A 22,059-nucleotide genomic window follows, 5' to 3' on the forward strand; every position below is an offset into this window, starting at 1 on the left:
CACATGTAAGGACTTGCTTGTCTGCTTTTGAGTATCAGTTTTGTTGTGAATATAAAAAGTTTCAGTTGTTTGAGAATATATTGGAGATAAAACCAAAACAAAAATCCCACTTTGATACTAGAGAACAGTGCAACACTTCCAGTTGGGGAATAAACTCCCCTCACAGGCTCCACTTTTTCATAAAGAGAAAAACATCTTAACCACTACATTGAAGAAACAGAAAGTGTTCCAAGAAACTGTGACAAAACAAAAGCCATTGTGAGGTCAGCCAGATTGAGTCAGATCTCCTCCTACTGTTTGACCTTATTCAATTATAAGACAGCACAGGAGGCATAGAAGGAACAAGTTGGTTGCAGGAACTTTGAGATGTAAATATGACTTTGCTGAGGCACGATTTTCATCACTTTTGTCAGCCACACTTAAGTCTTATCAAAGGAAATGTCTGCTGGGCGGGACACTGTTACTGTAGCTTACATAATGGTCACTTTTCATCAGTGTTAATATGATGGAACTGTGGGAAAGACTGAATGACACGGTTTCATTAGACTGACGCAAGTTAGACAGTCAATTCTCACTTTCAATTAGTGGGTGGAAAGATCTATATTTCAGCTTATGTTTCAGCAGCCCAAACCAACATTTCTAGATTTCCATTTCAATAGGGTAAATAAAACAACTCTGTAGCATTATATAACCACTAAAAACACATGATCACCTGTTTTCAATTAATAAAATCACTATTAATTTATGCATGCTAAGAACCACCAAAAAGACCACACTGGTGCCTCACCGCCTGTATCTTAAAGTAAAATTAATTGAAAACCACAGAATAAAGTTGAGAATTTTATCATTTTTTTTCTTTTTCTCCTGTCCCAAAATGATGCCTGATCTTGATTACTAAAAAAGAAGCCTTTTTTCCTATCTTTGAGAGTGAGTGAGCATTAGCAGTCATAGAAACACCTTCGTGCAGTAGGTAAATGTCGCAGGCTGCTATAAAATGAGGGACATGTAATGATGAAACAAGCAATGTATCAAAGACTTAACACTACCCAGAGTGAAAATGTCAAGACCAGACGGACTTGTTCACTTGGTCCTGGGTCATCAGTTGGACTGTGAATAAGGGGAAGTGGAAAGTGCTGAATTATAGACTGCTTCATCGTGGGAATGTGTTTTTTAGGAAGAGCGTTATCCGTTTTCTCCTAAGTACAATGAGAGGACTGTCCTGCACACTGATTTTTTTTTTTTTTACATGGAGCCTGCATGGAGCTAGAATTAGGCAGTTTAAAATAATTTAGTAATTTCTTTGGCAGTATTTCTAGATAAGTAATTTTGCACAAATATGTACACTAACCAAAAGTTCAAAACAAGTTGAGATGCCATGAAAATATCAAAAATAGTAATGAAATTACTCAAATTTGATAAAACAATAATTCACAGGAATATCTGTAATACACAACCTTAATTCTATTATGTAATGGTTGAGAGCCATCTATTATTAGCAACGGCCACATCTATAATAAAAATTCAACTCAAGGCGTTTGTGATATAAATCTCCACCTCTATTCCAAGCTGCAATTAATAATAAATGTTGTAGGGAAAGGCAGTATAGTGCGATGGGCATTTTAACAGGTGCAACAGTGTGTCTGATGGGTGGTATTCGAGCACTCACTGGACCCCACTGGACTCTTCCCAGGAACCGTGATTTAGAAGCACTTTACAGGTGACACAGACAAAGGAACACCTACATTAATATTCTACAGCGTGCCCTGCCTAAGAACAATCAGAGTAAGTGATGGACCAGAGAGCACACAGAGGATAGTGGACCTGTTGTAGACATGTTATGCAACTTCTCATTTATAAAAAAAAGCAAGGCAAGTCATACACATGTTACTTCAAAGTTAAAGTCTGCAGGCGGAGATTTGTAGAAATGATGTAGAATCGTTTACAAGTTCTTCAAACAATGTGAACGTTGTAGGGTTGTCAAAAGTATCGAAATTCAGATACTAGTCATTTTAAATACTGATAGGTATTATCAGTATTTAAAATGGACACTCAATTGAACAATTATTGATACTAAAAAGCTCTAAATGCACTGTCCAAACATACATGAATAAATGCAGCATATAGAAGGGTATGCCTCTCAATATGGACCCATGTGTGAGCAGAGATACAGCAGAGCACTCAAACGCCTTCCTTTGTCCTATAGATAGCTTAGGCTGGAGCGGCGATGACTGTCTGCCTTTGAGGGAGCCACTCTGCTTTGAGCTTTAGAGATTTGTCATGCTGCGGCTGAGCTAAAGTTGGCTAAGAGACTGTTTTTTCTTATGAGACAATGCACAGAACAAAAGAAAAGGCCATGTCTAAGCCTAGTGTTCATAAACCATGGACTGCTGGTCTTTCACTCCCTATGGGCATAGGTTAAGTTTGCAAAATCCACTCAACAAATCCTCCATTATTAAAAATAGTTATATTTTCAGTATAATGGTTGTAGACCCAATACTATCAATCTAGGAAAGCAATGGAGAAAAGGCAGAACCTTCAGTCTAATATTTCACGCTCATTGGGCAAAACATCAGAACAGCAGAGAAAGCAAACTTTTACAGAATAATATACAGTAGTGGAACACAAGTGCACAAATTCCACAAAAAGGTTTTCCTATGGACCCTTTTATCTTTGGTTAAAAAGAGCATATTGCTTAAAACAGACCTATGATCGGCCATCACTGGTGTTTTCTTATTTCTTTGGGTGCTTCACTTTTGACTTTCAACAAACCCTCATGCCGTTCAGCATTATAGCAGCAGCAGTGGCAGATTCTAATACCCCAAGAATTCATCTTGCTGCATAAGGCACCAAGACTGTGTCTAATTTAAAATAAAATAGGTTTAACAGGTAATAATTTAAATCAATATAAATAAGTTGACTTCATAATATAATCATTTTTTCAATGTGAAAATAGCAATTTTTTAGCAAATCCAAAATATGCTGACTATCAACTTACATCTCATGAACCAGTTTTTATTAGGCTATATAATATTCCAGGTCAAAGGGTCTTTGATAATGTTATAACCAGTTCATATTCCATTTGTTCTAGCCCTTTGGCATGTTCCTGAAGCAAAAATCCTATACTATACAAAATCTATACTACAGTAACTATATGTGTGAGAAAGCCCCGAGTCATCCAGGTAGAATCCATGGCAAAGGAGAGAAATCAGTGTCGACTGCAGACAGAAGTGTCCACCAGCATTCTGACCAGAACTTAAGAAACGGCTCGGATGAGCTGCAAAACGTATTCGACAGAACAAAATTTTTGTCCGGTCGACAAACTGATTTCTCTCCTTTGCTTTCTATAGAAAAAAACATGTTAAAATGACCATAAATTGCACTATAACTCCTACAGGGCCAGCAGAGTGCTACCAGACTCCAGATCTCTGGAGTGGCTGACCCTCCAGACCCACAGCCGCGTGCAGGGTAGATTTAGCGCTCCTTCCCTGATAGAGCAGTAAGATATCCACTTAAGAAGATGAAAGCCAAGCGCTGGATCAAATGTGGAGGGTTGTGTCCCCATTCAAATACCTGGGGATTGCCAATGGATTTCTAGGACCGACTCAAAGGAAATGTGAACAAGGTCTGAGCAGCAGATAGTGAGTGAGGCCTTTATGCAATCAGTGGATACATGTGAAGCAAATTACAGAAAAATATATAGGCCTGTCATGATAAAAATTTTTTATGTGAGATATATTGATGAAAATACAGACGATAAATGATGATAATAATAATAATAATAAATTAAATTATGCCACTCACACAATAACCCTAAAGCAGGATTACCACCAATTCTAAATTCTAAATGTACGATATTGCAAAAAATCATCGGCTGTAATAAATCAGCAGCAGAATGAAACACTTTAATGCTTAGTTTCTATCTATAATGAGGCACAGAAGTCATTAATTCAATCTTTTACGGCTTAAACATTATAAATATCTCCAACAAATAACTGTACATTTCGTAGTAGTGCAAAGAAAATTTACAAATGATCAATACTGACCACAAAAAATATTGTTACATCTTTCATGTATTGAATAATAAGTCCATATAGTAATTATTGTGACAGGTCTAACAATAACAATCCAGTAACGGCAGTTTATCACAAATAATGTTCATCAGAAACAGATCATGTATAATAATAGTACCATGCAAAGCTGTTATTTAAAAAAAAAAAAAAAAAAAGTGTTAGATTGAATTATGATTTCTGCCAAGGCACAACTATGAACTTAAAAACACTGTAAACTGTAAAAACAAATAATTCATTATTTTTTTTCAAAATTCCTTAACAACATCCCTGAATTAAGCACTAATATATATACATACTACAAAAAAACATATTTTCTTCCTAAACAATAATTTCCACAACAGCCTATAACACATTTATGAACAAATGCCAGCATAGAAATATGACATACTAAGTACAATGTTACATTTTCATAAATCAGGAATAGTGAATGATCTTAATAGATGGACTGTATGAGAATAGAGGTGGCTTACATGGTACATTTCATCTTAACAAGACTGAAGCGTGTGTGAGAGTGAAAAAGCAGCCCATGCGCACAGCTGAGGGTCTTTCAATGTTATTATCCCCCCGTCGGCAAACTGTCGCTTTCCATCAGAGAAACGCTCCAGCTTTGCCTCTGTTCTCTGTGCTGCTCTCTAACCTCTGTCGCACAGCTCCTCTGTACTCTGCTCTGTGTTAGACCAGGCCCTATTCTGGCGCCATTCATGTGGAAGGTAGCCAGCTGCTCAGGGCCACCAAAGACACCGCATTGATATTGAAGCACCGTTTGGGTTCTATACAACACATGTGTTTGCCAATTAGGCTAAAAACAATTAACTTGAGGTGACATATTAGTTCAAATAGAAGACCACACTCGTAATTGAATCTTATATTTGATTTTAAAAAGGTAGAATGGTCTAAAATCAACAACCTGTGAGCCACACGATTAAAAATTAAAAGAAAGTTGTTAATCTTTTAAAAATAATACCGCCCAGGTCAGGATTTGAACCCCATTTCGTTTTCTTCGTCATTCCCATTCAGTGCAAGTGGCTAAACTGTATCTATATCCATCTTCTCTCGTTCCAAACAAATGGCCTTACCTGAACTCTGACTCGAGTAACCTTAACATACTTGAGGAAATCATTACAACAGTCTCCTCTGTGCTTATCTTAGCTTTTTGATGAAATTATTTAATACATTTGCAGCACTGATTAAAATTTCAAAACTGTTCATAAATTCAGTAAGAGTAAGTTGCAAGTTTTTATTAATTATTCACACAGGGACTGCTGAGTTAAATTTCCTATAGTGTCATCTCTGTTCACCAGGGATCAAAAGGAACAACAGAGTATAATTTAACTGCACCCAGCCCCAATTTTCAAATTACACTGCAGCTTTCTTTTAACATGATGTTTGAGTTGTAAACATTATATTTCTTACTTCCAGTAGGTTAGCCAAGAGAACTCATCGTTTGATCCATTTGTTTTTAGACTTCCATCTTCTAACACTTTTATCACAGCTAAATCTGATGCAACAGGGATTTCACATTCAGAGCTGATGCATGCGGCCCCTGACCTTTCAACACGTACTAGCGGGAATCCTTTATATGGCTTCCTCCTACAGACCACCAAACCCAATCCCACACAAGCTATTAAATAAATATGAAACTACGTGTCAAATAAATACGAAGCACACACTACAGTTTCGGACATGTGCTTAGAGAGGTCATGCACACCACAAGTGCTGTTCAGCCCTTGCATATAAAAAAAGTCATGCCCAGAAAGCTGCTGTTTGCTGCATTTATAGTACACCTCAATTAGGGGTTTAGGCCATGAGGTCAGCAGGATAGGTGGTTTCTCACAGTCACACGCTACCAAAACAATGGTCCAGTTGCAGCCAGCAGCCTCTGATAGAGTTATCTCTATAGTCTCACATGGGGCCACTCTTACAACATTGGACCTAATGGTTCACTATCAAACACCACACAGGAACATCATAAATCTCTACAACAGTGGCTAACAAACTTTTCTCACCAAGTACCTCATGAAATGCTTTATACTATATTTGTATGAAATAAAACAAATGAATAGGGATGGTGCTGCATTTCAAAATACAGATATCAATGTAACAAATTACAGAGTTTAGAATTACAATTTTACATTTATTTTGAAAAGATGGCATTTTTATTCACATTATGAAATGTAGTAATAGTAAAACTTCCAGGTACCACTACAAAGATCCCAAAGTACTGGTGGGTTGAGAACCACTGCTCTAACCCCGCCGTCACTCACACCCACTGAAAAATTCCTGCGTCAGGTTATACTGTCAAATTCAATATCACATTTCAAATTTGCATGTTGTTACAGATTTGTCCTTTTTTGCTTAGGAAGGAGTTTCACTGTGTCGAGCCTTTGCTGCTCTGTTAGCACATGAAATGATGCGTAGAGAAGCAAGCTATAGCAACAGTTTCAGAGGCCTGAAAACTATTCACATGAAGACAATTAAATCTGCTATTATAAACTATTTTTAGTCCCCACCACACTCCCACACAAATACTTTGCCAATCAGACAAGAAATGGTGAAAAATTGCACAAGGTGAGGAACATTTTAAATCAGATAAGCTATACAAGTATTCTTTTTTGGATGCCATTATTGACCTGAATCTAGTGGTACAGAGATGTAGCTGAATCACCAGTCCAGTCCACTAAGGGCTGGACCAAGTTGAGTCACCAGCACTTGTGGGAATCTGAGCGCAAGAAGCACACAGCATTTCATGTTTAATCAACTACTGACTATAAAAGTCCAGCAAATATTTTCAAGGCAACTACAGAATAAATAAGAAAAATACAATTAAGATAATGGTAAGAGGTAACATTTTTATATTGCGCTTTTCTACCTTAAAGGCACTCAAAACGCTTTACAACAAGGCACCACTCACCCATTCACACACACATTCATACACCAGTGTACAGAAACACTGGGGGCGAGGTAGCTTAAGTGTCTGGCCCAAGGACACAACAGCATTCATCTGTTGGAGCTTGAATCCCACCAGCCAACATGTGGGTCAGTGGATTTGACTGCTTAACCAGTGATGTTTAAAGAATAATTTACCATGAAATAAATTACCAAAATACCTACAGGGGGTATTCCTTGAAGCGAGTTAAAGCGAAAGCTTGACTTATTTGGCCAATCCAGGCTTGTCAAAGCCTCAGTTCCATTCCACCAGTGTGACTAACCAGAGGTGGCGCCGAGCTGCCACAGTAACAAGCACCCGGAAACAAACCTGGTCAGGACCAGGCGAACTGTTTCTTCAGACCTTCTTTAAAGATTTGTGGATGTTTCACTCATCAAAAAAGGCACAAACCATATGAAAGCCTATGGCCATTATTCCATTAAAATGATCTTACACATGGCTGTTGTGAGGGGCAGTGTAGCTTTTACACACAGACAGATGCTGGTTTGGACTCTGAGGATAACAGTGGTTCTGTCTGTCCGTTCCTTCATCACGTCTGTCTCTCTCTTCAATCCCTCGTCTCTCGCTCCCTGTCAGACTGCAAACACCTTGGCGCAGTTTTCATTGTTTCTTGTTAAGCTACATGAGAAGAGTTCAGTTTACTTTTAAGCACAACGAAACTTAAGCGCCGCATGTACTACCCCGCATCCTCTCTACCCATGAAGCAACCGGGAGAGGAGGAGGAACAAACAGGAGAGGAGGGGGGAGTCCTCAGATCAGAATGACCGGAAAGTTCCGTGGCCCAAATCAAACTACGTTGTTGCTCCTCTCTCGTTTAGTCAGATCATAAGAAACATAAAATTTTCATTTCATTTTCATTGCTCTGGCCTTCTCAGAGTCACCTGAGCATGCACAAAGCACATCTTAAACTTCAGCCATGAATTAGCTTTGGTTAGACCCGGCTTATTTCTATCATGGAATGAGTTGAGGCTTAAGCTAAAGATAGAGCTGGATTCAGCTCAGGATTTCAGGATAAGCCTGGATTTGTTAAACAACTTTGATGAAATACCCCCCAGGCCACTGTGCTGTTAAAGCATAAAGCTACAGGCAGTAAACAACATTGTCATATGTGACAATGTTAGTCGGCAGATTAATAAATTTATATTAGTATAAATTGTACTAAGGTTTTCATAGTGCCCCTTCTTGTTAGTAAAAATACAAATCAAAGTTCAGTGAGAGTGGAAGCCCAGATGGCAGCAGAAATAAGTGCACTGTGTAATGGCCATCTCACAAGTGTTGGTATAGGATCAAAGTGGCAGATAAGCGTGTGTGTTTGCGCTGGCTGTGGGTGTAGTGAAAGGGGATCAGTCCACAGCAGTGTTCAGAGGCCCCAACACCTCTCTGGGGAAGAGCAGATCGATGCTCTTGGACATGGGCCAGTCCTGCCTCAGCCTATAGCGCCATTCTCAACCAAACGACACTGACCTCCATGTATACTGATAACACAGATGATCAAGTTGGCAACTTTGTGTTGCGTTTTGGGTGGCTTTCTGTTCTTTCAGTTCTCCATCAGTGTTCCATGAAAATTTGAAAACAAAATGTTTTTTTTTAAAGAATTATTTTCATAAGACCGTATTGGAACAAGATAGACACATGTCCTTTTCCAAACTGATCGTGCTCTGTTCTCTGAACCAAAAGTGGAAATCTTAAAAGGAATGTTTCCAGTTCCACCCAGTAAGTGCAGTGCCCCAGCCACATACATTCATAAAGGACAAATCAGAAAAGACAGTGAAACTTAAATAGTCCCACTTATAATAGACTTTTTGAAATCTTTATATTAAAAAAACAATACAAAATGTGTTCATGTGGAATACATGGTTTTGAACCGGAGATGTGTTTAGATTTTCTTAAACAGGAGGTTTTTGATCAACATTTTGCACAAAGATGCAAAACTGTGACAATTTATATCATCTTCATCATATCCTCATATTTGCCACCATTGTTGTGGCACAGTACATAAGCTCCTAGGCAGTTTTCACAGCATGGGACATTGAAAACTGGACTAAGAAGGTGTATTAAGCTGAAGTTTATGGAAGGTAACTAGATACACATGTGTTTGGGCTACAAGGGCTTTGGGGCAGTATCTGTGGTGTGTTTGCTGTCGTCATTGTACAGTGATTAGAGGGAGCTGGAGAGAGGCTGTCATGGTAATATTGGAAGGCTGAGTCCCACAGGGGCCCCTCCCAAAGCCACAGGGAGAAAGAAGGGTTCCCCTAAAAAGCCAAGAGGGCCACACCAGGTCCTACTGACATGATACACAGAATATTAAAAACTATATACAGTACATATGGTTCACCATAGTGGATAGGTCCCTGTAGTTTGTTTTCAACTTCAAAGCAACAATATCCAAAAAGTTTCTCTCTATATCAACAAATGCATGTCAGGGATGTAATGTATATTTCTCCATGTGTCTCTCGATCTTAATTTCCATTAGAAATAGTAAAATGAAAATGAAAATATCCCCTGATATCACCAGTACCAAGCACTAATGTATCACCAATCTCTAAATTGAACAATCATAATTCAAAGTTTCATAAAGCATTCCTGTAGCTCCTAATATCAACCTGACAGTTACCTCGTAGCGGCTTGGACTGTTCTCCAGCATTTGTCAAAATAGAAATTTGGACTCCGTAATTGAAGATACAGTATGAAAAGGGGGGTTTATCCCAGGTGAATAGAGACTAGACAGACACGGCACTGGGCACATGACACACAGCTCAGTGGCTCATCTCATTCAAGCACATCCAGACTCATGTGGTGCTCAGAGGGGACACAAACAGCAGATACTCAGCCAACCACAACTGTATTGTTTTGCCGCTTCAGTGTACCACATAGCAAAACCAATCCTGAGCCTGTTTCGCCACATGTTACAAGATGGAGGAACAGCACACTTGTAATATTCTGTCATGAGAAGCATTTTGTATCCTTTAACAGGATAAATACTGTATATATGATGTTACTATACATGAGAAACAAAGCTCTGGACTAACAAAAACATGAAGCAAAACTAATTTCACGATCAAATCAGGAACAACACTCATGACTATTAAATCAATCACCTTTTTGTGAAATATTAATATTGTAATAACTGATACTTATCTTAATTGCAATACTGTAACACAAAAACATGTCAGATACTGTGTTGGAATTAAACAGAACAAATAATTTATATTATGCATATAAGGTGAACTCTAGCATCATATTTGATCATTTAATTTAGCATTGCACTAATCATACACCACCAATATAATTATATACAATTAAATTATGACCAGTAAAAGCAATAAAGCTGTCAACAATAAAAGATGTCACAGACAGGACATAATTCTAATGGAAACATGGCAGGGTCAAACTCCCTTATCATGAGAGTGGTCTCTAAGTTATGTAATCTCTGACTAGAAGGGCTGTCCCTGAGGGTAATGGCTCTCACTATCAGAGCATCTTTATCTTGTTTGATTTTTTAAAAAGCGCTTATACATTCAAAGAATTTCTGCAGCTCTATTTCAGACAGCGAGAGATGGAGAGCTTGGACCAGCAGCTGTTTAAACCTCCCACACATGTCTGCTTCAAACAGGAGGGCAGCAGGTGAGTTCAACACAGATGTGAGAAAATATACAAGCCTCAGTCACAGCCACAATCTGCAATGGAAAATGTAACACTATTTGCAAATATAATCACTGAATCATTGAAGGAAACAAGGGCTGTATCAGATAAAGCTATAGTAAAATAAAAGGGTATGCAATAAGACTACAGGAGCTACAAAAAAAGAAGTGTGAGCTACATTTTTACAAACTAAATACATACATTTTGATAACTGTAGTATCAAAAAGTCACCTATTACTTTGTGTGACAACAATAAGGGTAATGCTACTATACAGAAATTTTGCAAATGTTTAAACCAACCAACATCCATGTATGTCCTTCCAAATAGATGGACCACAGTGGAGCAGCTAATGCGGGCAGTTGCTGGTTTGATGAATGCATGTCCTCTTAAACGCGGTGACCTTTGGCAAGGTCACAGCTCACCAGCAGCAGCATCAACAGACTACTGTATGAATAAACGATTAATCATTTCTACTGCCCCCACGACCCTGTTAATCATGTGTGCTAGTTCAACACTGTTATTGCAAGTGGCAACCAAAATCTGTCCCAAAACTGACCAAAATAAAATCTGGTCCAAATTTCAGATTAAACTGTTATTTATTCTAAACAATACAATAGTGTAAAAATGGGAATTCCTGTCTCAATTTTCAAGCATACTGAAACTGCTTTGTCATCATTTTATACACTTCTATTAAAATAAGAGCCTTTGTGGAATACAGCTGACAAAGGAGACAAGAGCACTATTCTCTAGCACAATTTTGATTTGATCATGATTCATGAAGTTACAATATTGACTTTAAGGGCTTCAGTAAGTTTACACTACACTGTGATTACTTAAATCCACGTGCCACTCACTCAGAAGATGACAGAGGATGACCAACAAGATTAATTGGTGGTGAGTTGGCGTTTGTGCATAGAACTTAATTCAAGAGAGAAGTCCTGAATCACATCATCACCATACTGAGCATACTGCCAGTGGAATGAGATCACGATTTGATCTTTATGCAAGTAAACTAGCATCTGGGGTCATTCTTACCTGTGTCTTGCCGAAACTGATGCATGGACTGCAGGTCTATGATGTAAGGGGAGAGCTGTGCATCCACCTGTCCCAGCACCACTGTCCCTCTGGCATCCCCCTTCAAAACATTCTCGATGTGGTGACACACAGCAGCACTGTAGGGTCTCCAGCGCCCATGTTCGTTCAGCCATTCCCAGACTACCACACGGGCCAGGTTCTGAGGGGGGTATCCCAGCCCATTGAGCCCTGATCCGGGACGAGCCATCTTCTCTGTTGTGCGTGGTGTCTGCGCTTCAGCTGCTGGCTTAGTCCTGGCCTACTACACCACTGCAACTTCAATCAGCTCTCACTCGGAAACATGGTGTGTCAGTAACCACAAACAAAAAGCTTCTGTCAGCTTCTAACAGTTGTAGTCCTCAATCATCTCATACCGGTGTCAAAAAGGCATTGTGACAGTGTAGGTCATATCGCAGTGGAGATGGAAGGGGCTTTCTTCTCTCTCTAGTTTCTCCCTCAAGCCAAATTATGCTAGATCCACAGGACCTAGACACAATCTAGGGGGGGAAAAAAACAACAACAACAACAACAAACAGTCAGGATAAGAGTAATGAAAAACAATCCACAGGTGAAACACGCTAGATTTTTTATCAAAAATATTAGTTTTATCTGAGTACGCATTTTCATGCACGAGTTGAGAATACATTTGGCAACTAGAGATATTTAATCACAACATCATAAGAATTAAACCAGAAAGCCTGACACACTGACAATATTCACTACATATGAAAAAAAAAATCGCTTCCGTTTTTCTCTACTACTATTTTCAAGCAATGTGTTCCTGGTCGAAAACGATGCTGGCGATCCAGACCTGTAGGCTGCAGTGGTGGTCGTCCACATCTGCCAGGTAAACGCTGCATTTCAGATTCAAAGACTGTAAAAGAGGGTGCGCGTTTTAAAAGGCACATGTGCGATGTCTATTAGCCTACGGTTTGCGCTTTACAATTCTCTTTTTGCATACACACCTCCTTTAGCTCGAATGGTCCGATGTTGGCGCCTAAACGTCGTTTTTATTCCCGTGTATATGGAGCCGATCACATCAGCTTGTTGGTCCGCTGTTGAAGTGAATGCATGCCCCAGTTACACTGTTTAACAAAACAGGATGCATAGATAACCAGTTGTAGTCGCACACTTTCCTCTGTGAGGCTTACATCATGCATTCGTGAAGTAAATGCGCATTTCTTGTTGCTCACTATTACGCACGGCGGTCCAAGCGCACCTGTAAGGATAGCCTCTGATAGGGACCCCACACTGTTAAGTGTAAGTGAAGTAAATGGCTTTTTCCGTAGTATTTTCAAATTAAAGGTCGAGTAAAACTACGACTTCCTATGTCAATATGATCATGTTATTCCTTGACATCATTGCGCAACATTGATTTTTAGAAGGAATAGGTATTAGATTCCACCATATTAACTAATTAATTTTTATTATGATAGATTTGTCAAGGTCTATTCTCACTTAAAGTAACGACTGAACACATTGTTAAATAAGCAAATAAAAGTACTAATTGTTTATTTGAAATAACATTATATATCTTAAAGTATATATTTTCTGAATGTTTTCCAGGGTAATTGTTTGAAAAAAAATTTAAATAAAATAAAATCAATCGAACACCAGCACCACCTACTGTCCATCACTAATACTTGGCTTGGCTTAATAAAAGATAAAGGGGAGACCACAGACTGTATAAAGAACGATATACATTATTCATTAGACATTATACATGGCTCTCTAAGCTAGATTTACGTGCCCTTAAATCACTTTATTGCCATTGACAAAACAACATATATACAGAATATTAACTTTTTTTCTCTCCATAACTCGGGTTTCTTTGTTTGTTTGTTTTTTATGGTTTAATGGCAATAATTATATCTATATTTTTGTTATAAAAACAATGGGCAAAGGAGATGAGGTGGTCATAACTTAAACAACACCACCCTCCAGTGGCCGTTAGTTATAATCAGTAATAACATGCATTTGGACCCCAAACAGTTTATTTTTCAAATCCAGGTATCACAGTCCATTTGCTAATTGCCACCTTAGAGGGAAAAAAAAGTGTAAAATATAAAATACTTTCAAATTAAAATATAGTGAAATCATAAAATAACCATTTTATCTTTTCATTACAAAATATGTACAAAATCATTGCAAAATTATCAAATATAATACTTTAAATGGCAAATTGTTATATCATGTGAAAACTAAAATAAAGTTCCATATACAAGATTTTTAAAAAATCAGTCAATACATATAATTTATGACTTGTCATAAATGAGTCATTCAAATTACAGTGACAAACAAACAAATTTTCACAGGATAATGTATATGAACAGGGCCATTATGGCGGCACTGATAAGTCCAGAAATGGGAACAGTAACAAACCACGCAATAAAAATATTCCTGAAAAGATGCCAGTCCACTGACTTCCTGGAGCGCAGCCATCCCACAGCTACCACGGATCCCACCTGTAAACACACATCTGTGATTAACTGCCAGTCGAGTTGTTTATTTAGCTGGAGGTTACATATTTATACAGTAGACTCTAGCACTGAAAGTCACAATAAAATGCATATAACAAACAAAGACTAATAAACTCAAGTTATGAGAAAATAGTGTAATTTTGAACCTATTTAGTTAACCTTAAGGTTACCTTGCAATGGGTTGTGCTTACAGGAAGACCAATATTTGATGCCAAAACAACAGTTAAAGCCGAGGCTAGTTCAATGCTGAAACCACTGAAAAACAAGTAACAATACAGGTTATGTACTTGTATATATTGTTATCAGATTATTAGCCAGTTTAAGTATAGAATTCAAGAAAAAAACATTGTTGTAAAATAAAAAAAAACAACAACAAAAACCTTGAAGGTGTAATTGGGGTCAGGTCCTTTCCCAAAGTCTGAATGACTCCGGCCCCAAATCCAAAGTCCAGTGCAGATTCCTACTGCTCCATATAACAGCAGCCAAACAGGAGTGGGACTATTAGACAACACTGAACCACTCTCATAGAGAAGCCACAGCGCAACCAGTGGTCCAATTGCATTGCTAATAAAAAGATAACAGACAGCGTAAACCCATCAAAAACATATACCGAGGATTTTACTGTAATTCTGAATTCTGAAGAATCATATTAATTTGATTTAATAAAATTATTGATTTAACCAAAAGAAAGTTAGAAAATCAAACAATGAACCAGTCATTGGTGAATAAAAGACAAGCATATTAACCAATGGCAAGCAGATTAACTTTATTCAACAGACCAGCACTATTCAGTCTAAACCAAGACTAATGTAGGTCTACTAAATCTAAATGGACTCCTATGAAGTAATCAGCTTATAAACCACTCCCCTGCAGAATTCTACTCACCTGACATCATTCCCTCCATGAGCAAATGATCCAAAGCAAGCCGTTAGCACTTGCAGAAACTGGAACAATAGTGAAACAGCGGGTTGGTCTATCTCCAGCTCATCCTCCTCCTCCGTGGGCTCTTTCCCCGTGTCCACAGCCACATCTGGACCAACACTGCCTGTGGTCACTGACGAGGTGTAGCTACTGTAACTGTCCACCCTGGATCTTCTCTTAAAACTCCCATCCACTGCATCCCTGTACTTGGGGTCGTCCTGAATGCCATAAAGAGCCATAGTGTAGGAGGTGTAGCTGTTATTTCTGCGGATAGGCCTCTCCTCTGTGTCACTATCCCCAATGCACTCTCCCACTTTGGCCTTGTGCAGTTTGTGGAGCAGGTCTTTATACAGGCCAGAGTCTTTGCTGATGGTGTGAGAGCGACCACTGTGAGGGTCAGTGAGCATCATGGGCCCAAGGGAGCCATTCAGCCCTAAAGAGTAAATGTATTATAGCAGACTTTCCATAACTAGTGTCCTAATAATAGTACTGTTAATATTACTGCCACTAGTCACTTTACTGCTACTATTAATACACTAATATAGTACACCAAGCACTTGCAGGGTATAAGAAAAAATAGTTACTAGTCATACTAGTGTATATTAACTACACTAACACCAAGACTACATGAGGAATAAAACAAAAAGAAATGTGAAATTAGGACGAATTTGGTCATGAATTTTCATTTCAAGCTCTATAGGCAAAACAACAGGGAAATAGATATTGCGTCATATTGTGATAGTTATTCTGTGGTATATTGCATTGCCCTAAGTACTCTTTGTCACAAAGAGTTGTAATGTAAATGTGATTAAAATTATGCTAAAAAGTGATACTATAATATAAGTAATACATACAATAATCTATAATTTTTTATTGTGATAAATACTCACCACTGCTGATATCTGAATCCTTAGGCTCCACGTCAGTATGATCCAAATCTGTCTCTTCAGAGCCTCCTAGTTTGAATGATACTTTCTCGCTCTCGGCTGGTGGTGTTTTGGGGGGAGGTGCTTTGGGAACTGATGGAAATGCCATTGGTTTACTGGGGCTCTTCTCCATCAGCGGAGTCTCACAAGGAGCAGCTGCTGTTTCTCCTAAAAGATCAAAAATATTCAGTGATAAAAGAATGAAAAGAAACCTACACTACTTGATACAGTTGCTGTCAGTCAAATTAATAGAAACTTTCAATATAATTTTCAGTTTTGTAAAAATAAATGTTATTCAAACTACTCCAACACAATATTCGTTTAGGTAAATACTAGTACTATTATCAAGTAAATAGTTAAAAACTGATTTTCAGATGGTGGAGCTTGTGAAGTGGAAGAGGTAAATAAATTTAAAAATGTAATACTAGTTTTATCATTTAAAGATTAAAATTTTTGGACAACTCTAATAAAAATAATACAGCACTTACGTCTTATTTTCTTCTTGAGCCGTGGACACACCGCAAACCAAACTATGAGAGCTGTAACAATGGCACAGCCCAGTGAAATACAAGGGGTCCCCCACCATGGCACTCTGTCAAAACCCAGCACTGTACATAGGAAGATAAATTGAATATTAAGAGGCTGTTTACATGGAATATACAGTCTAATTAGGAAAATGATAACACGAACAAATATTATTGCTGTTATTTAAGATAACCTCTTTACTATAGTGAGCTGTGGTCATGTGACTAAAATCATACTCAAGTGTGCTTTAGTTCAGTTGGCTCTTCAGTATCAGTGGCAGTACACACTGCTCCTCTCAGATAGTACCCAACAGACAAGGCTTGTGGAGCAGTGATAAAAGCTACTAAAGGAACAGTTTGTTACTTAAACCTCTATCCACTATATCTGCTTTTTAAATAGCCCTGGCATCTTACCTCAAGCCAAAATAGTAAAAGGGTTAGAATAAACATTGTTGCGGTTAATGTAACAAATCTGTTGCTATGACTGTTTTACAGACATAACACACACCAGAAGCAGTTTTTCACTTTTTAACTTCTTTACAATTAGATGTTGACTACTGTCTGTGTTAACAGACAAAAAGCATGTGGTGTTGTGATACTCACGTGGTGCTCCGGTAAACATGATAGAGAAGAGGTTAACACCCATAGTGATTGCATAGAAGATAGGCAGGGCTCTGAGGCCATTGGGAACAGGATCCTCCTGAAAATAAGAGTGTGTGTCCAGTCAGAAACAAAACGTCCAACTATAATGTTGTATCCAGATATAAACAAAACTGTCTTACTTTATTCAAAATGAATTTACGAACAAAATAGAAGAGTATGGCTGACATAATGCCTGAAAGTACAGGGGACAGGAACCAGGATGCCACTGGGAAAGTAGAAAACAAAATGTTACTTATTTGTACATAATATGTGTTAGTGTTATCAGGATATTTACCTATTCGGAGCAGCTCCATCCATTTGACCCCTTGGTGACCTCTGGCCACCATGGAGAAGCCAATTGTGGCTCCAACAATGCAGTGTGTTCCAGAGATGGGGAGCTTCAGGAAAGATGCAGTCAGCTGCCACACAGCCGAGCCTGTGGGTCAAAAACATGAGAAAGACTACTAAATAAAAGACTTCTCCTTATTATAAATATATTTGAACAGTACAAATACACATACCAAACATAGCACTTATAGATCCTGCCATCAACACATGTTCAGAGCCATTGTACATTTGGACATCTATAATACCCTTTCGGATGGTCTCACTGACTTTGGCCCCCAGCAGCACTGAGCCCACAGTCTCAAAGATGGTGGCCAGGATACAGGCCTGTTTCAGGGTGACTACACCTGAGCCCACTGCTGTACCAAAGGAGTTGGCCACATCATTGGCTCCAACAGAAAATGCCAGGACAAATGCAATGATGAAGCCCAATATCAACAGCCATAGGTAGCCTGACATGTCAGACTGTGTAGCGAGTGCTACAGTTGTGACTGTGGCAAAGGCTGCTAATGTAGTAGAATCCATTCTTAAGAGTAGTTTTATTTTAAAAAAAAAAACAGGAAAAAATTAAATACTATGAGGTAATGTGTGTGTAAATAAATAGCAATGGAATACAATAAAAATATATACAAGTGCAATTGTTTTATGTAGATTTGATGCTACGTAGATAAACATGGTTTATGTGTGGGCTTCATTATAACATTACAAAGTCTAATGGCTGGAACTATTTCCATGGTGTCAATGGGCTTTAGGATGAATGCTGTAAAAAAGAAGAAAAAAAAAAAGGCAAACAGTAATTGTGATTAGCAATGTCAGTTCAGACAGGTTTTATTACAACAATGGAGGTGTAAACTCATATTTCCTTAAACAAACACAATAACTACAGCATCCAATTGATTTAGTACAGGGAAGTGCATATTAGAGTCACACACCTGTTTGGTAAATGTCAACTACTCTAAAATAGAATTAAAATTAAAATTATAATCTCATCTATGTGAGGTTTAATGTATGGAGACATTGTCCAATTGAATAAATCATAGATGTTCTTCAAATTGGCCAAATAATTATAAATAAAACTAAAAGTCACACATCTTTGACTAAACCTATTAAAAAGGTGTGAATACACATCTGCGTTACATAATTCTACTTCTAATGGGCCTAATTCTTCCAAATCAGAGATAAATCCACTTAAACTTCAAAGGGATCTCCAGAGCTGAAAATAATTACACATTTGTTCTCAAACTGACTCTGTATAGAAAATAGCGGTATGTTAATCTTCTTACGGTCTTGCATAATTGAAATTTTGACCACAAAATATCAACAGGTGAAACTAAAGGACTCGAGACAAAACAGTGCAATAAAACAAACTTTTTACTCACGTGGATCACAGCAGATCTGTGTGAGTGTGTCCGAATGTCATAAAAAAAAAAAAAAGCGCTTTTAAAGATCTATGCAAACTAAATGGATCTGCCACCCGCGGACAAAGGAGGCGAGGCCAGCACACTGACTTCGGAGGCTTTGGTGAGTACACGGTTTATATATTAGGCCGCTTTGTACACGCCTTTCCAGTTTGGTCATGAGACCGCTGCTGCTAAAGCTAATGTTTAGCTTGTTTGTTGACACATGGATAATTATAGTAGCCTATGTTATTATGGTAGGAAGGAAAATCCCTCAAATTCACTAAATTGGCCCCACAGTGAAACAATGGTTGGTTGTCTATTTTTAAAGAATCTAAAAGTTGATAACGACACCAACAGTACCCTTCAGGTAGCAACCAACATTAAACAAAGACATTTGCTATTTCTACTTTTATCCTATGCTAATGAGAGGGCCTGGAGGGGGCTCTGACCGCAATGTAATAATCTTTGCATCATCATCATCATCATCATCATCATCATCATCATCTGGCGCCATCTTGTGGCCACTTATATACATGCGCCTAATTCCATTTGACCGGAAGGGAGTAATATGTCATATGACAAATAACGGGTGGGACTATATCTAATAAGTACATACATACATACATACATACATACATACATACATACATACATACATACATACATACACATACATACATACATACATACACACACACATATACATACACACATATATACATTCTTATTTTAGTATTGCTTGAATTAAACATTACACATTTTTATGTTTGTCTATTTTGTCTGTTTGTTTATTTTTTACCTATTTTTAAGTGTTAGACCTTACACAGTTGTTTTACACAATTTTATGCAAGTGAATGTCATTCTAACAATGCAGTGCTCTGCGGAAAAGTGAAGCAACAGGTGATGTTACTTATCAACCATCAGTAGCCATTTTACTGAGAAACTAGAGCTACAGTGAGAGTCAGCATAATTTGTCTTTTCCCGAAATGCTACAGTGCTCCCAAATGTGCTGATGACTTCCTCCTCATTACTTATTATTACTGCTTGCCACGTGCCCTTCAGTCATACTTACTGCACAGTATTTGGTGGCCTATTAAATGCCACCTTTGTGGAACATTTTGACCCCCTTCTCTAAAACCTATGACCATTTTGCTATTGCAACAATGAAGAACTTGGATTAGAAATAATTGTATTTCTAATGTAGGTTATCCAAGACTGTTATAGGATATAGTAAAAATCTTCTCTTCATATTATCCCAATCTTTAACAAAACAACTAAAGACATTACCCTTTTGTTTGACAAAGTAATTACAATATAGTAAGCTTTGAACTGATTTCTGTTGTGTCACTTAAGAACGGTTGTTGCAATTTTTTTCAATACAAAGACAGTTGTTTAGTGCAATCATGTTCTCAGGAGATTAAAGGTGTATAGTGAACATTTACAAAGCGCTTCTTTGTTTGTTTATGGGGATTTATCTTTTGAAGGATCAGACCAACTGGAAACACTTTCCCAGAAGGCTTGGCCAACGATGCGCCTTCTGATGCATACTTAATTATAACTGCCACTATGAAGCAAGTTAAATGTTGTTTTCTCTTTGAGGTTGTTGTCATTATTATCTGCTATAATTGTGTTACTAAGGCCATTTGTTCAGTTACCACGTGGGAATACACTGCCATAATATTCCCAGTATATCCCAACTGTTCCTACACCAACTGTTAAAAAAACTATTCTAGAGCAATAGTCAATGGGGTGGTGGAGTTTCTCGTGTGGTTCTTAAGCGTATTTTGCTGTTAAAATACAGATATTTACAGACAGTTTATTCTTATTTTTTTTCTCGATTATTATTGGTTGGTCTGTTATAGACTTTTCTAGACTTACTCCTGTTTGCTTTTGTTTTATTTCTGATAATAACACATTTTAATGGGCTTGTCTTTTTATTGTACCTTAGATTTAACCTTACAGCTTGGTAAACTCACAACTTGTTGGTAAGAAAAGTCTGAGAATTGCTGCTTTAGTCCTTCTACTAACTGTGGACTGAAGTAACCTTTTCTCAGTGCAAACACTTTGTCCTGTATCCATTGGTATGCTAAGTATGAGCACCCACACTGCCTCTGGACCTGTGATTTTACCTGCCAGTGTCCGTAGCAACCTGACACTGTTTTTGACAATGGTCCCTATTTACCAGGCTCACCCAAGGGCCTCTAGATGGCACCGGCACCCCTGTTCAGGTTGCACTGTGTAAGTGGATGATGAATGCGCTCCATATATGTGGAAATACCAGTTTCACAGAGGGAAAATTAGATTCAGTAGTTTGATCAGTAATAGCTGTATGCACAGGCTTGTTGAAACATTTGTTTGATGTCAGCATAAAGCTGTCGTCTTATCTCTTGTTAATTGCATTTTTCCATTTGATATTGACTTGTTCTATAAATTTGTTATCCTTTACCATTAAGTCAGTGTAAAGTTGATCTACTCTAGGCCTGTAGGCACATTTTGTTAGAGTCTCATGGAATTCTCTTAATCCATTAATTTTGATTGTTGCCCATCAGAACTAAACCTCCACAATGTCAACATGTTTTTTTTAAATAAATTCTATAGCAATTATATCATTTAAAGTTTGGGATTTGTATGTGTTCTTTTATATTTAAAAGTCGACATGATAGGGCATGCAAATAAGTAACCGAAAAGCTTGACTAGTTCTCATGCTCAGGCCCATATTAGCCCAACCCTTGCTTTCCCTCTTCCCTCCCTCCAATCCCTTGCCAAACAGGATCTGTAGGATCTTACAGTCATTTTCTCAGGAGACAGGAATGTCAGAACACAGGGCCTAGTGCCTGCTCAAACCTGTAGCCCACATTCCCGCAAATTACCAAGAAAAAAGCCCCAAACGGGTTGCTCATGCACCTATATTTTTTATTACTTAAGACGCACCGGACGAGTCCCAGACAACAAATGACTCACCAGTGAATTGAGGTCATACTTTCTACAGGGTCTAGTAAAAGAGTACGTGACCTTCAGAATATTTGTAATGGTTTGGTCTATTATAATAACTGTATTGTGTGAATACCTCAGCACAGTTGATAGCCT

The 22,059-nt window shown here is 38.0% G+C and overlaps 2 protein-coding genes across 4 annotated transcripts in view; both read right to left on the reverse strand.

The window, feature by feature from the left end:
* Positions 1–12,971, reverse strand: part of dtx1 (deltex 1, E3 ubiquitin ligase) — a 38,573-nt gene extending 25,602 nt beyond the window's left edge. Inside the window, exons 1-4 of one of the 3 annotated variants that reach the window (XM_055161798.1) lie at positions 12,886–12,944; positions 12,700–12,789; positions 12,546–12,608; positions 11,696–12,231 (exon numbers count right to left, since the gene is read on the reverse strand). In XM_055161798.1, the coding sequence (XP_055017773.1) occupies positions 11,696–11,942 (247 nt within the window). In that variant the 5' untranslated portion in view covers positions 11,943–12,231; positions 12,546–12,608; positions 12,700–12,789; positions 12,886–12,944. Of the gene's footprint in view, positions 1–11,695; positions 12,232–12,545; positions 12,609–12,699 lie in introns of all 3 variants that reach the window. The other 2 variants (XM_055161797.1, XM_055161799.1) reach the window with 2 other exon arrangements.
* Positions 12,972–13,213: 242 nt separating this feature from the next.
* LOC110169886 (sodium-dependent phosphate transporter 1-A-like) lies at positions 13,214–19,093 on the reverse strand. Its single transcript, XM_055162007.1, is given in 12 exon segments — positions 13,214–14,199; positions 14,385–14,469; positions 14,595–14,642; positions 14,644–14,778; positions 15,100–15,568; positions 16,026–16,229; positions 16,550–16,669; positions 17,189–17,285; positions 17,368–17,453; positions 17,523–17,663; positions 17,749–18,332; positions 18,952–19,093. Coding segments are annotated over 11 exon segments (1,890 nt in total). The 5' UTR covers positions 18,098–18,332; positions 18,952–19,093; the 3' UTR covers positions 13,214–14,043.
* Positions 19,094–22,059: the final 2,966 nt, after the last annotated feature.

The sequence above is a fragment of the Boleophthalmus pectinirostris genome, unplaced genomic scaffold, assembly GCF_026225935.1.
Source record: "Boleophthalmus pectinirostris isolate CB_2022bp ecotype Guang Dong unplaced genomic scaffold, ASM2622593v1 HiC_scaffold_4, whole genome shotgun sequence".
NCBI classification, from domain to species: Eukaryota; Metazoa; Chordata; class Actinopteri; order Gobiiformes; family Gobiidae; genus Boleophthalmus; species Boleophthalmus pectinirostris.